The following is a 15,728-nucleotide window of genomic DNA, read 5'->3' on the forward strand; positions in this document are numbered from 1 at the left end:
GACAAATCTGCCCAAATTTCTTATGAAAACTAACTCAACTGTTTCAAAAAATTAATTTTTTATAAAGAAAAAAAAAATAAATGCAAATAATTATTTATTTTTTTAACATCTATAATTTATTCAATTTATAACATAATTTATATATGTTCTATTATCAAATACTGAATCTATACTTATAAACGATATTACATTCTGGCTATTCCATGTAAAATCACCTAGTGTTTTGGACAATTCTTTTCAGAATGAATGAAACTTTGTGTGATAGTTAATGTGTTGTTAAACACCATGATTTAGACGATTCTAAATTAAGATTTTAGCTAAAATAATATTACACATGCCTCGAAATTTTGTTAATAGATGTTCAAACCTTTTTCGCTATTTAAAAACAAAATCTTAAGGATTTTGTAAAAAAAAAATTGGCTAATACAATCGGGTTCACCGTTTTTTTTTAAAATCGAGACCTGTGTTTAATGGCTTAAATTAACCAGAGAATATTGCTTTTATAGACTCCAACTCTCTAATTATTTATCATCTTAGCCCCTTAAAATTTTTTAAGGTTCCGTTTAGTGTTGATAAACAGCTCGTTTTGAGCCGATTTTAAATACGGCTAACTCAATATTTAATCTAGAATATTAATAAGCAAGTCTGAAGATTTTGTTTGTATTAGGAACAAAAGTTTGGACATCTATTAGCGAAATCTTAAGACTTAGGCAATATTTTTCTAACTAAAATATTGAGTTAGCCGTTTTTAAAAATCGGCTCAAAACGAGCCGTTTAACAACACTAGTTGCGTTAGTGTTGTTAAAACACCCGACTTTCGTCGATTTTTAAAAACGGCTCGATTGAGAGTTTAGCCATTATAATATTATGTAAGCCGGGAAAATTTTGCTCACAAGCTGAGAGGCTTGGATTTCATTGATTGAAATTAACAGCTGTGGGTACTCTATACATGCCTAAATGCATTACCGTTTAAATCAGATTTTTTTAAAATCCCAATACGATATATATATATATATATAACATAATTTAAAGAATTAATCAAATCAAGATAGCATATTTGGGCTAGCACAATAATCTATTTGTGCTAGTATTTTGAAGTTTTATTTTTTTTTTCGAAAATATATATACCAGTAAAATTAAACAATTTATGTTTTTTGGGTGATTTAACCATAACATTCCTTATTTCATTCTCTTGCATATTCCGAATCCGATCCATATATTCCCTCTAAATTCTCTTCAGCCTGTACGGCATACAACAATTACCCCTATCGCTATCTTGCCTGATATTTGACCCGGACAGTTTCCCACCCAGATCAGTTGGTCAATTTCAAAGTCACATTTCTTCTCCTTTTTTATTATGAAAATTTTTTTAGTAACAATAACTTGGATTTAATTATTATTCATTTCTAAAGATCTACAATAGTTTGAATATTTTTCCTTAAAATCATTTGGGCTTATAGTTTTTGCGTAATTGTGTTCAGTGTATCTTGGATACGTTCTAATAATTTGAAGTAACCTAACGGTTAGCTATAATGCTCTTCAAACCATTTGCTAAACAAACCAAAAAAATTTTAAAATGCGGAATCACGCCATCGGTTCTGATATTCTGTATATCAATCCATTATATGTGAACCACCTAGATGGCTTAACGAAAAAATATGGTCCTTTCGGGAATCTAACGAATGCAAACAGAATACGGCTGAGATCCATATCATCAGGAGAAAATTCGTAGGCATTAGATCTATTAAATGGAAATTCAAAACCTTTATATAATATTTTAAATTTTTACATATATTCCGCCTTAACTAATATTTTAGGCATATATTTGATTTTCATTTTAGGATCAAGTATTGTAGCCACATAATTACTAAATGTGCTAACATAACTTAAAACAAACTATTAATACAAATATGGAATTTAAAATACTTTTAATTTTATTTTATAGCTTGAGTTTTATTAAAATAATAAAATATTTAATTAAAAAGATTACCATACATAAGATTAAATATAATTTATATTACACATGTATGCATTTTTGTTTATTTTTTTTAAAAAAAAAGTAATATAATATATTAAAAATTGACTTAACCTCAACACATGAAAATGACGATTGAATCAATAAAAAAAACCATCCCATCCTATATAAAAATATTTTGTTTGAAAATAAAATACATTTTCAATCTAATCTAGTAATAAAAAAATTCTTTAAATCATATTAGAATTTTTTTTCTTCTTTTTTTTAAATTTATAAATTTAAATATAATAAATCTTCTATTTTTTTAGCTTTAAAATATTTTCGGTATTAAAAAAAGAGGATTCTAAACAACAAACCGGTCATGAAACATTCTATGTGTCAGTATGTCTAGATTTAATAGTATCGCTATGTCCTATCATAGTTCAGAATTAAGTACGAACTTTCTGGCCGGATTTGTTTAATTTCATCGCTATTTTTTAAACACATATATTTATTTTTTTCTTCTATTTTTATATATGTATCTTGGACAAGTACATTTGATATTTTTAAAATAATTTAATAGTCATTTACCATTAATGACTAAATAAAAGAATTACCTAAAAGAGGGACTATAAAACTAAATATTTAATAAATACACAAGTGAGGAGGAGTACTAAAGAAGATTCACCCGTCATCTCATAGTTTTCATTATTATCACACGTCTGTCTTATATAAAATCAAAATATGGTTGAGATATAATTTCAAAATATTCAGTGCAAAATTTTTTATTATTTGAGAATATTATTCAATCAAAAAAATGTAAATAAGAATTTTTTTTGAGTATTCAATCAAAAAACGTTAATAAGAATTTATTTGATCAAATAAAATGAGGAATAAGATAATGAAGTAAATAATTGGTATTCACGATTCAAGTTGGAAGTCTTAAGTAATAAAATGTAAATAACAGAACAATATTTATAATAATAATTAATTTAAAATATTCGTCCTCTAGTCGACTCAAATTGACGACACAAGTTCATGGAACTATTCGTCCTCTAGTCTACTTAACTATATAATTTGTATTCATTACTCAAGTTGAAATATTCTTCCTCTAGTCGATTCAAGTATATAATTCGTATTCACGACTCAATTTGGAAGTCTAAAGTAAAAAAAATGTAAAACAAAAAATATCTTAATTAATAATAAATAACTAGAAATATTCGTCTTCGAGTCGACTCATGTTCATAGAACTATTCGTCCTCTAGTCGACTCAATTATATAATTCTATTTCACGAAAACAAAAAATATTTAAAAAGAACTAATGTGAAATATTCGTCCTCTAGTCGACTCATTTGTTTTCACGATTCAAATTAGAAGTAATGTAAAAAACAGAACAAATATCTTAATTAATGATAGATCTGAAATATTCGTCCTATAGTCAACTCACTCAAGTTCATAAAATATTCGTCCTCTAGTCGACTTGAGTTCATGACTCGAGTCGACTTGAGTTTATAACCCGAGTTTATAACTCAAGTCAGTTTGGGTCGATTTTTTTGATCCAAAACTTGGCTCAGTTTTCGACTCAGTCGATTAACAACACTACATATGTGGAGTAAGGCAGACAAGGTATAAAATTATCACAGGAAAAGTAATTTCCTATCATATAATTTTAAAACTAATAAACTTTGTTATTTGAAATTTAAACCATAAATGTATTTTATAAAGATGTTTCAATAGTTTTAAACGTTTTGTCAGGAATATGTTCTTGAAAATTTTTAATCAAATTTTAATTTTAACACGTCAAAAGTAAAAAAAAAATAATAATGATTCGTTTAACGTGAATATGCTCCTCATATTTTTATATAAATATTTCATTTTATAAAAATTAACTTAGACTAAATACCAATTCTAAATGATAAAGTAATCACAATTTCATCCTGTAAGATCTTATTAACAATATTTATGAAAACTTAATAATTATAAATTAAGTTTTAATTAAATATGAAGGCCTGTGACAGGGTTTGACAGGGTGTATATTAGCTCTTTTTAAGCAACCCCTGACGATAACATTGTATAAAATAAATGGATGAATAAAATTATTTGTTCGCATAAAATTTAATTAAATTTTATTTTACGATGTAGAAATTAATAAATAAATTATAAAAAACAAAATATTAACATAAACACTATTCAAACCGGCCACTCTAAGGTTTAAATTTGATATTAATTTTATAACAAATATAATAATTAATAATATAAAAATTCCAAAAAGTGCTATATAACTTACAATGTGTATCTTTATAAATAAAATGGGAATATATATAATGATGAATTCAAATATTGCGATTTTGATGCCACTTTAAATCGCAAATAATAACCAAAAGATCGTTCAAAATGTTGCGATAAGATAGTTGCGTTAAATAGAATACTAAAAAACAACCGCAAATAACTTTCCGATTCATTTATTATTCTCAATATCTTCTAAATTTAAAGCTGCATACTTGTTTCACTATAGTACTCACTCAGCCAACAAATTGTGAGATGAATACCGTAAAATCAGAAAAAATGTCATTTAATAAGCTATATTTAAGAAAAATTTTTTAAGAAAATTTAAGCCTACACTTGACAGGAAATATTTTTAGAAATTATCTTTTCATAAATAGATTATGAAGATGTACAAATTAAATAGATGGATTACCAAGTTGACCTCCTCGCCCCCCCCCAATCTATGTTTTTAAAATATTAGTTAAAATTAAATGATATTTATATTTTTAAAAAATGTAATAAATGGAATAGAAAATATAAATGGTGAGTTCTATATTAGTATTTTCAATCATACCCTCAGATTTCCATAATTTTAATAGTTTAGATATATGAATCGCATTCGGATATAAAGTACTCGCAGAATCAGATCTAAATTAAATTTTACTGACGTCGATTCTTAAATTTAAAATATACTATTAAATCGAATTCCAGCGTGTGTTGAAGACGCACTCTATAAATTTCAGACAAATTCGTTATAAACATATGAGTATTTTACAATTATGAAATATTTATATAAAAATATACATAAATTAAAACTATTTCAGCAGGTTTCAGAAAATTTACAGTGTTGGTATTTGTTGAAATACACATTCGGGCAAACAAGATTTTTGAGATTTAAAAATTGTTCTCAGAAGGATTAATGAATTCGATATTAGATACCATATAGTATTTACCTATTTAACTAGAAAAAATTAAATGTTAACTCCAACTCTAAAGAGTGGCTGCGATACGAGCCTATGAATGACAAATAAATATGTTATTGGGCAAAGGGTACTCACTTGGATTTTAGGGATCTTTCGATATAATTGATTGAGAAGCAAAAATAGATGCATATAAGGGGGAGTCACTATACTGTACTTGTTAATTTTAAATATATGACACTATTTTATAAGCAATTTATTTAAAAATATCGGAAAGCGAAAGAATACCAGGTGATTAAGAACAAGATGGTCAATTTGAGATGCCATATTTTAATTTAGAAACTTGACTGGCTGTGTCCAAAATATCAAAAAAAAAAAATTCATACTTTTAAATTTAAAGGAACAGAGATTTGAATTGGCAATCCAAAATTACTGAAATCAACATTATAGATCATGATTAACCTTATTACCCACACCCCCCACCCATCCTCTTCTCCAAAAAAAATATGACTCGAAAATCTATAAAATGTATTGTAAACTAATTTTATTTTCTAACAAATTTTTAAAAATAGATATTTTTAATTTACTTTGCAAGGTACGACCCGAGCCCCTCCCCACGATATTAGAATTTATTTTGCTCTTAGGTGTGTCTAATTAATAAAAATAATTTTGGATCGGACATGAAAAATATTTTTTTAAATTTCAAACAAGCCCTTTTTTGGCCAATCTGATGCAGATCACTAATTTACATTCATTGTATTTTATTTGTATATATAAATTTTCTAAATAATTTTATATTATTTGTATATATAATTTTCAAAACATTTTGAATTTGACGGATAAAATATTATAATTTCATGAATAAGATTTTTTTTATTTTAAATTTTATTTATTAAAAAATAAAATAGTAACTAAACTAAGATTATATGTGTTGTATTATAATAAATATTTATTTATTATATAAAGAATAATATTTAAGAGAAATATATTATATTTTGTAAAAATCGGCGTTTATTGATTATTCTTTTTTTGGTTGTAAATTAAAAATATTTCGTATTTGACTCTAAGAAAATCCAAAAGATTAAAAAGTGCCTTATTACTACTTCTTACATTTCTTACAATATGTATGCCTAGAGATTTTGCTATTAGATGGCAGAAACGTTATGACTATTATTTGCCAAACTCGAGATTACATAAAATTATTTTGACAGATATCTTTATCGGGTCATTTTTAAATCATGCGAAAATAATTTATTAAGATGGAAAATTGAATTCAATATTAAAAAAATGAAATAATACAAACAGATAAAGTCAAGGGTTAGCATAAATAAAATAGGTAAAAAAAAAAGGCAATACTACTATATATGCCTTATCTTATTTAAAATACTGTCAGAAAAGTATTCATCCTTGTATATGATTATACTGATATATAAGAATTTGAAGTTATATATGAATTTAAACAAAAAATACGATGATTATATATAAATATTTTTAATGAAATTTCCTGGAAACTTACATTTAGCTTTAAAATAATGCAAAATAAATTGTAAAAATGCTTTAAAATTAGGCGATTTTGAGTCTACGTTAAATCACAAATAATTATTTTTAAAGAATCGTTCAAATTGGTGTGAAACAATCCTTGCATTAAATAGCATATTAAAAAATACCAAATGACTTTCCAATTCATTTATTATCCTTAATATTGCCTAAATTTAAAACGGCATTCATTATTCACTATAGTACTCAGTCAACAAATTGTTGGATGAATACCATAAAAATCAGAAAAAAATATCATTTTATATGCTATATTTAATAAATTATTCTTAAAAAAATTTTAAGCTTGGCCCAAAATATTTTTAGATATTTAAGTTTCCATATAATTATCTCTTCATAGATTGATTGTAAGGCTACATTGAATAAATAGATTCTCAAGTTTACCTCCCTCACCCCCATCCCATCAAATTTTTAAATTAGAAGATATTTTTACTAAAAAAATTTGAAAAAAAAATGGAATAGATTATATAAATAATGAATCCCATGATATTTACAAATAGACCCCTTTCAGATTTTTACATTTTGGATATGTCATGTCCTATTGGGATATATAGCTCTCAATCAAAACATCTTAATTTTGTATTATCTACTGACGGCGATTCTTAAATGTAAAAATTCCGATTAAACAGTATTCCAGCATTTGTAGACGACCAACTCTAATTTTAAAGAACACTTTAGGAAAAGTAGGATTTTAGAAATTTTAAAATTGTTCTCAGAAAGGATTAAAAATTGAGTGATTCCGAATTCCAATGAAATCGATAGACTTAATATTTACTATATAATCAAGAAAAAATTAAAATGTTCTACTCCAACTCTAAACAGTGGCTGCGACACGGCCTATCAATGCCAAATAAATGTTGTATTTTGGATAAAAGATACTCTCTTCTATTTTAGATATCTTAGATTATAATTGTGCTAGATGCAAAAATAAACAAGTTAGATAGCGCTTCTGCCCTCTAGCGGTGAAGGTTCAACAGAGCTACGCTAGGTTTTCCTCATTTCCATCTAATTGGAATAATTTAATTTGGGTAAGAAGTAAAAATATGAGGAGCCCTCTACCGGTTTGTGGGCAAGACACACGTACTTGTAGGCACAACATTCCGATAAATTTAAACCTCTATAGGCTTAATAAAAAGGTGTGGGGCAAAAAAGAGCCTATACCCGAGAACTACAGTATAATTTAATTACTTTAAAGGTGGGTGATGGCTGATTTTAAGCTTAATTTCTTTAGTGTAAGTTATGATTACAATATTGAGATATAATGTTCATAGAATCTGTAAATAAACATGATTAAAATAAAAAAAATATTTGCATGATTCAACCCATACAATACAATTCTATCACTTCAAATTTCCCACCGGATGAAACCGCCATTTAGTGGACAATATTTTCCAGTCATCATTATGTTACTCAAATAATCTCATGAACATATGAGGGGTGTATATCGCAAAAAATTTTGCCGATTTTTAGGAGATACATGCTTAAAAAGCTTTTTAATGAATGAATTGTGAGTCTAGGTATTATTATATATCATTGAGACTATAATTTTAATTTTGGATAAATTTGATTTATACGATAAAACATTTTATTTATATATTCAATATCTAATTTTGGTGGTAAGGCTAAAGTCGGCATTAATTACATTTTTTTATATTTAATGTATTATATTTATTTGGGCTAGGAATTTTATGAGAATTATTCCAAACTGAATTTATCCGAAGCAATCCAAACTGAATTTATCCGAAGCAAGCTGAGATGGAGCCTTCAATTAACTGTATTTTTCCGCTTCGATTTTTTTTCAGAATTTTTTAAGACTATAAAATAAAAATAAATTTTTCCTGTCAATTCTCAATTTACCTGTCAATTATCGGTTTAGTTATACCTCTATCTTTATCGACCATTTCATGGAAACCAAAACTCATACATCTTTTCTTGCATACTTAGATCGCATTTTTGATATTAATATTAACAAGCATATAATATTACAAGATCATTCTTACTTTCGCAATTTTGGAACATACCATTATCCAAGCTTATATTCATTTCCTACCCAATATCTATTTAAAAATAGTCAGCAAAAAATTTCAGATCTCTCATACAAGTTTATATTTCATATTTATTTTTTGATTATTTTTTTATACAGTGATGAGGATATAATTGATGTAGTAGGTGTTAATGAACATAAAATAACAGGATCTAATAAATCTCTTGTCCAATTAAAATTGGAAGAAGCCAAAACTAATGGATTAATTATTAGTAGGGATGACCAATATGAGGATGAATGGGAATTTAATTTAATAAAGTTATAATTTATTTTAGATTTATATACAATTATTGTATTAGATTTACTTGGAGTCCAGCAGAAGTTAATATATTTGATTGCACCTTATCAATCCTCTTGGATTATAAACTTAGTGTATTATCCATAAATAATGTATGAAATTTTAGTGCAATTAATTATATGAAATTTTTATAGACTATAACACAAATATCCAAAATAACTATATACTTAGAAAAATATAGTCAAGCCTTAAGAGAAATATTCATTGATAATAATTGGGTAAATTCAATTTATTTTTTTATAAACATATTTTTCTATTAATAAATTTTATATGAAAATGATGTAAAGTTTTCAGGTTTATAGCTAGAAGAATATATATATTCATTCTTTGGTAAAGATAAATAAATGAAATTGATATCTGCATGTGAGAAATATATGATATTTAAGATAGTTATAAATTGATTTTATTTTGAAATTTTTGTATCTTGGTCCTATATACTCAGCCCAGACATCAAACTATATATATTATCATCGCATTAAATTTTTCAAAATTTTTTGAAGGTATATCATTTATTGTAATCAAAATTTTTGTGTTATATAAGTCTTTTTTATATTGTTCTTTAATTACATATTCCAATTTATAAGTAATATTTGTCTCTTATTCTTAAATTTAGTTTTGTATAGGAAATTTTATTACATAGCCCATATAATTAGGTTTTGCCATATATGCTTTCTCACATGCAGTAATGAATCCCTATAATTTAGATATAAACCGGATGCTCTGAATTGCATGTCATTATGCCAAACCTAGTTCCTTTATCTACTATTTCATTTGTTTTACATGATTTGTTTTTTTTAAAGTTATTTTTATTAGGAGAGAAATTTCAATTATCAAATGAATTAACCAAAGGACCTCCCTTCCTTCCAAAAACTTCTTCAGATCTTAAATAATTTTTTTAAAAAATATTAAATAAAATTAGGATTGACTAATGATTAAAATCCCATATCTCTATACTTGTGCTCAGTTCAACATAAAAATTTATTTTATCTGGGCCGGTTTGGTCCTGAATATAAAACTCGGACCAGATATATTTATTTATCTTAATAAAAGTAAAATATAATTATAAAAAAAATTTTTATATAATGAAATATACTTTTTTTTAAAAAAAATTTGCGATTTTGATAGACATTTTTAATTATTTATTTTTGTATGAATTTAATTTGGCGAATTTATTTTATTGTCTAAGATTTTTTTGTGAACATTGTCATTATATAAAAAACTCTGAAATATAGTGATATAATTTTTTGATAAGCCTAATCATTATTGTCATAAAAATCAACTTATGAAAATATATATTTATTATTAGAATCTGGATCTAATCAAATGGTTGCACTCTATCTTGGTGTCGTTTTTGCCATTTTCATTGTTGGTGTTATATGTTGAAATTATTCATCACTTGATATGCAAGGTACCATTTCTTTATTTTTGTGAAAAATATATTTTGGTTATAATTCTTACTTTTGTTTTATTTAATAAAAGATTCCATGGTTAATTACGAATATCATAAATGATGATAAAAATATTGTCCATAATACTAACCTCAAAGAATTGAATACCTTTATCAACGATATACTCTGGAATGAAATAGATTCCAATTTCAATGGAAGTTTCGATTTGTTCTTTAAGTCCAATCACCTTAATCCCCTCAAAAATGTTAACACCCAACAAGAAAAAGTAAATTTAAAAAATAACTTTTTGACATTTTTTTAAAAAAAAATAATAATAAACATATAGAACATAAGTATTTCCGATCAACTCTCCGATAACAATCAAAATATGCATCGTCAATACTTTGAGGATAATAAAATTTTGAATCGCAAGAAGGTGATAACACTCATGGTGCCCCCTTTGATATACCCATTTTTTTCTGTCAACAACGGAAAGGAATACTCAAAATCTACTCCCCCCGAAAAAAATAATGTCGGCAATGATTGCCGCGAAAATTTTGACCCCTGGTATTACGCCAACTGCGAAAACATGGAAAGGATCAACTTTTGGATACGCCACTTAATCCCCTCGCAGTGGACCTGCGAAATGCTCAAGCATGAAAAAGATGTCATGGGGGGAAAGTTATCCGTTAGCAACGAGAAAAATATTGATAATTCGAACACCAAAGGTCAAAGCGCCTTGAGTTATGCCCTTCTGACTCTGAGATCCCTGAAGCACCGAATAAGGGAAATAAAGAAAAGCGAACCCGATGCTTACCTCATAATTTGGGGCTGGAATATTGGGTCTCTATTGTCGTGCTATGTATGAAAATAAATATATATTTCTCGTGCATATTTTATTAATACAATTTATTTGTTATACTCTCAAATAGTTAATCTTTCATAAAATTGACTATCTTTGATTTGGAGTTTTTAATTCAGCATAACCATTATATTGTAATTGTAGCTTTTTTAAAAAAATAAATAAAACGTTTTTACCAAATTTAGATAAGTAATAACTTCTTTTTAAAGTATTTCTTCTTGTAATACCAAAAAATATTTAATATCTATTACCATTCTTATTTGTTAAATATATTAACAAGACTTTTTATTGGACTCCAATATAAATTTGATACTAAATTCGCGAATATACCCAAATTTCACTATAATTTTTTTTTATATATTTTACTAATTTATAATTATGTTTGTTATTATCAGGCATGTATCGATATCAAGGTTGACGCCGTCGTTTGTTTCGGGTTTCCTTTTGTAGATTTCAAGGAAAAAATGACGGTACTAAATATCGATTCAAATAATATTTCATTTAATCCTAACCCTTTAAGGCCTTAATTTATAGTTAAAAAAATGCGGTAATGTTCGAGCGGTGCTTTGTTTAACGCGGCGTTTATTCACAAAGTCGAGCCAATAAACAGGTGTAATTTATAAATAGAGCGTTACGATGATAATGCTCCATTTCTTGCATTATTTCAGAAAAAAGTATTAACGCTCAATGTGACATTGCCAACACTATGAAGAATCAGCTGTGATTTCGACGCGTTTACTATAAATTATGGCCTAACACAAATTCTCTAACCTTGATTCCTTTTTTTTAGGACCGCATGTTGAGCCTAAATCTTATCTTTCTAAAAATCTTTCTCGTTGGACCGGACTTGACACTTCTAAAATATGACAGGTTTGATTGGTCGGACAAAAATTATCTCTTGCCAGCTCGGGTGATAAAGAGATCCGTTCGCCCTTGTTAGATTCTATAAGTCCATATTCTTGGCTCTTTTTTTAAAAAAATTAAAAAGAGGCTTGCAATATCTTTTAGATTTATTTGCATATAATTTCTACAAAAGTTGCGACCAAAATTAAAAAATTCGAAAAGTTTCAAATTTTTCTGACGTTTTTAAATTATTTTTATTGTATTTAGGACATGTTTATATTTTATCAGCGACCTACATAGGTACCTCTGCACTGTAAAAAAATATTTTAGGCCCGGTCTGTGTGTTTTTTTTTAAAAATTAAAATACGGGCCGGGCCTGCAGGTCTCTGATTTTTATATTTAAAAAGGGGCCTATTTATTTTCATTAAAAGTTTTCGAAATTTGGAAATTAAAAAAAAAAATCACATTTAGGACACACATCCTTACATAAAATATACAATATTTTATGCATTTTGCATATTAAAATATTTATCTTTCACTATTTGTTGAACAACAAGAGGCCAAATATTATTTTGCAAAAATATTTAATGCCTCAATTTTTTTCCAAGTGGTATATTTAAAATTTATTCTATAGTCAAACAATCCCGAACAGACCAATTTTTGGAATCTCGATAAAATTTCGTCTCCCGTCATATACGTTGTTGGTCAATCGTGCACGCCATCGATAAGCAATGTAAAACTTATAGAACTGCTGAGATCAAAACTGAAAGTTTTCAATTCGCTCATCGTAGTAGGTATATACATTAACGACATATTTATGACGTATATTATAATTTAATATTATATTGACAAATACCCTTATTCCTTATTTCTGTTGGTAATCCAATGGGCGCTAGTCTAGAAATCCATTATTAACTAGGTTGGGTGAGACCGGTTTAGACCACTTTACAGTCCGAAAAAATGAAGTCATCAATCGCATTCAGATCAGCATGAAGCGGTCAGCACCGGTTCCTGGTACCGTCGCTATTCAGAATTTTGAGGATAAGACAAGGCCCTAAGAAAAAAATTTATTGATCGAATATATATTTCAAACTCGATATTTTGGTAATAATCTAACTTGTATCATCACGAATCTGTATCACTATTTTAATAGATACTTGAGATGGACGTGGTTCTAATTTTTTATTCACGGTTCGCCCAAGCGGTGGCAATATTCATGCCCTTTCACGCTTACTTATAAAGATTTTACGCTTTTTTGAATTTATTCTCATAGTTTTTATTTTTCTAATTCCATATTAATAACACAAAATTACAATTTATAAATCAAAATTTTTATTTAGAAATAAAAGAAAGTCCATGTTTTTATTTCAATTGTGTTTGCCTTTCCTCTAATAAGGGATTGGCTATAGCAAATAACTTTTCACTAGAAGTCTAATGTATCGGAGCTGACCAAATTTTACTAGCTAATTTTCTCAAAAATGGAAATGAGATTTTCTGCTAACAAAACTTCAAAATATTGTCATTGTTATTTGTTTTTTGAGCGATGAATCTTATATGTTCATCCTCACAACTTTCTTCAGTAGATGTTTATGCTTCATCAGATCATCTAGAAATTCTCTAAGTGCTACGTTTAGAATATACGATTTTTTATGTCTTCAGATGAATTAGAAAAGTTATAAATGATAGTTGGCATGGCATTGACTTTTGCTTATCATCTAATTTTATATCATTTTGCATTTTTAAGGTTGTTCTATTCCCTTTTCATCGTCTATTGAAAATTAACACTTTTGAAATTCGGATTTAAAATTAAGCCTACCTTAAGTGACTTCATAATAAATCTTTGAAATGTCCTGTATTTTAAGGTTTTATTTATTATTGTATCACCCTCAGGAGGTAAACAAAATTTTACTAATTTTTTTCCCCATAAATAAACTGCATTTATGGTGGAACGAGAATCTACGCTCAGATTATCCAAGCACTCTTTGCATATTGATAAATATTTTAGTTAATATAAATGAAAATAAAACGCATTTAAATTAAATTTATTTATTACCAAAATTTCCATTTCTGAACGAGATTTGAAAAATTTAATTTTTTTTTTCATTCAATTGATAATTTATAACACGGAAAAAATTGTTGTTTATAAAATGCATAGATTTTGAAAGAACTAAATTAAATAAAAAAATATATATTATAATTTTAAAAATGAAAATTTCCTTGTTTCACGGGAAATTTAAGTTCATGCCTGGCAAAAATTTTGGGAAGGCCCGTCACGCCTAATAATTTAAAATTTATTCGCACTCACGCCCTGGCCCATCGTGTCAAATTTTACGGCCCGTGCCCACCTCTAAATAGTTACTGATACCTTTACCGGCTGATATCAAATTTTTAGTTTTCGGTTCCTCCTTTTCAGCTTTAAAAAACAAAATTCTCCTTTTTTTCAAAAAAATTTAAATAAATGTTATGGATCTTAATTGTAAAAATTTTTACAACTTGTTCAGATTGATATAATTTATAATATTTTATTTTAAGAAAATCCAACTCACATTTTATTTTGCAATTTTTAAAAGGCATGGCCCTGGTTTGTATAATTTAAATAAGACCATATATTCAGGTCGGGTTCCGGGCTCAGCATATAAATCCTCTTCCGGTTTATAGAAATTTTAAAAACGGATTCCAGTTTATAGAAATTTTAAAACGGATTTCGGTTTATAAAAATAAAATAATTGAATACATTCCTTTCATTTAAAAAAAATATTAACCATATTTAGATAGAACAAATGAAAATATTATTTTAAACGACCACAAAATCGAAATCTTAGACTTTAACAACACGGCACGACCTACGGTTGAGTTGAATCAAAATCTAGCCGATTATTTTATAGCGTCAGCCATCATTAAAAACGTATATCACCTTCTCACCGAAACAAAAAACGTGTCCAACGAAATTCGGCATAAAAAATTAGCCATAAAAATGCCCTCTAAAATTACCTCCACCGCCAAAACATTCAATAACAATAATTATAGTAGGGGTAATAGAAATAAAATTAAAACAGTCTCAGTTTCTAATAATGTTAAACCAAACGTCATGATAAAAATGAAGAATGGTGATGATGTCAAAGCGATGAACCTTAACAGGAAAGCAAGTGCCGGTAGTAATATAAACCTAAATAAGCCGGTTAAAATTTACGATGGGTCATCTAACAATAATCATATATTACTGAAGCGATTATTTACAAAATAAAAAAATTATTATTATTAAATAACGATATTAATATTTATTTTTCATAAAATTTGCTTTGTCTAATTTAACATTGTAAGTTACATTATGTAAATAATAATAAAAATTGTTATTCTTTTTGTATTATTGAATTTCATAATGGATAAATTTAGATTTAGCATTTTTTTTGGTAAAGTTGCAAAAACATATGATACATTACAATCTAATACTTGTTTTCAACCATACTTAATGAAGTAGTTTATTTAATGTTTAAAAGTAAAATATATTTTTTTAGAAATAAATAAGAACATCAATTTAAGTCTAATATAGTTTGGGTACACTCGGACAACGTAAATATCTATGTAGTCGAATCTCGTAGT

At 26.7% G+C, this 15,728-nt stretch overlaps 1 protein-coding gene across 1 annotated transcript; it reads left to right on the top strand.

The window, feature by feature from the left end:
* The first annotated feature begins 8,597 nt into the window (after positions 1–8,597).
* On the top strand, positions 8,598–15,413 carry LOC135930887 (uncharacterized). Its single transcript, XM_065467688.1, has 10 exons — positions 8,598–8,794; positions 8,837–8,995; positions 9,037–9,127; positions 9,170–9,253; positions 10,342–10,443; positions 10,515–10,709; positions 10,770–11,285; positions 11,681–11,755; positions 12,763–12,922; positions 14,900–15,413. Exons 1-10 carry the CDS (start codon positions 8,598–8,600, stop codon positions 15,370–15,372), a joined length of 2,052 nt encoding a protein of 683 aa, XP_065323760.1. The 3' UTR covers positions 15,373–15,413.
* Positions 15,414–15,728: the final 315 nt, after the last annotated feature.

The sequence above is a fragment of the Gordionus sp. m RMFG-2023 genome, chromosome 1 (assembly GCF_954871325.1).
Source record: "Gordionus sp. m RMFG-2023 chromosome 1, tfGorSpeb1-WG-v2, whole genome shotgun sequence".
Lineage (NCBI taxonomy): Eukaryota > Metazoa > Nematomorpha > Gordioida > Chordodea > Parachordodidae > Gordionus > Gordionus sp. m RMFG-2023.

What these genes read in the sequence shown, in the direction of transcription:
- LOC135930887 (XM_065467688.1), top strand. Translation starts at nt 8,598, where the DNA reads ATGGAAACCAAAACTCATACATCTTTTCTTGCATACTTAGATCGCATT. An exon ending in GTGTATTATCCATAAATAAT is followed by an intron (nt 9,128 to 9,169) that starts GTATGAAATTTT and finishes AAATTTTTATAG; the next exon opens with ACTATAACACAAATATCCAA. An exon ending in GGTCTCTATTGTCGTGCTAT is followed by an intron (nt 11,286 to 11,680) that starts GTATGAAAATAA and finishes TGTTATTATCAG; the next exon opens with GCATGTATCGATATCAAGGT.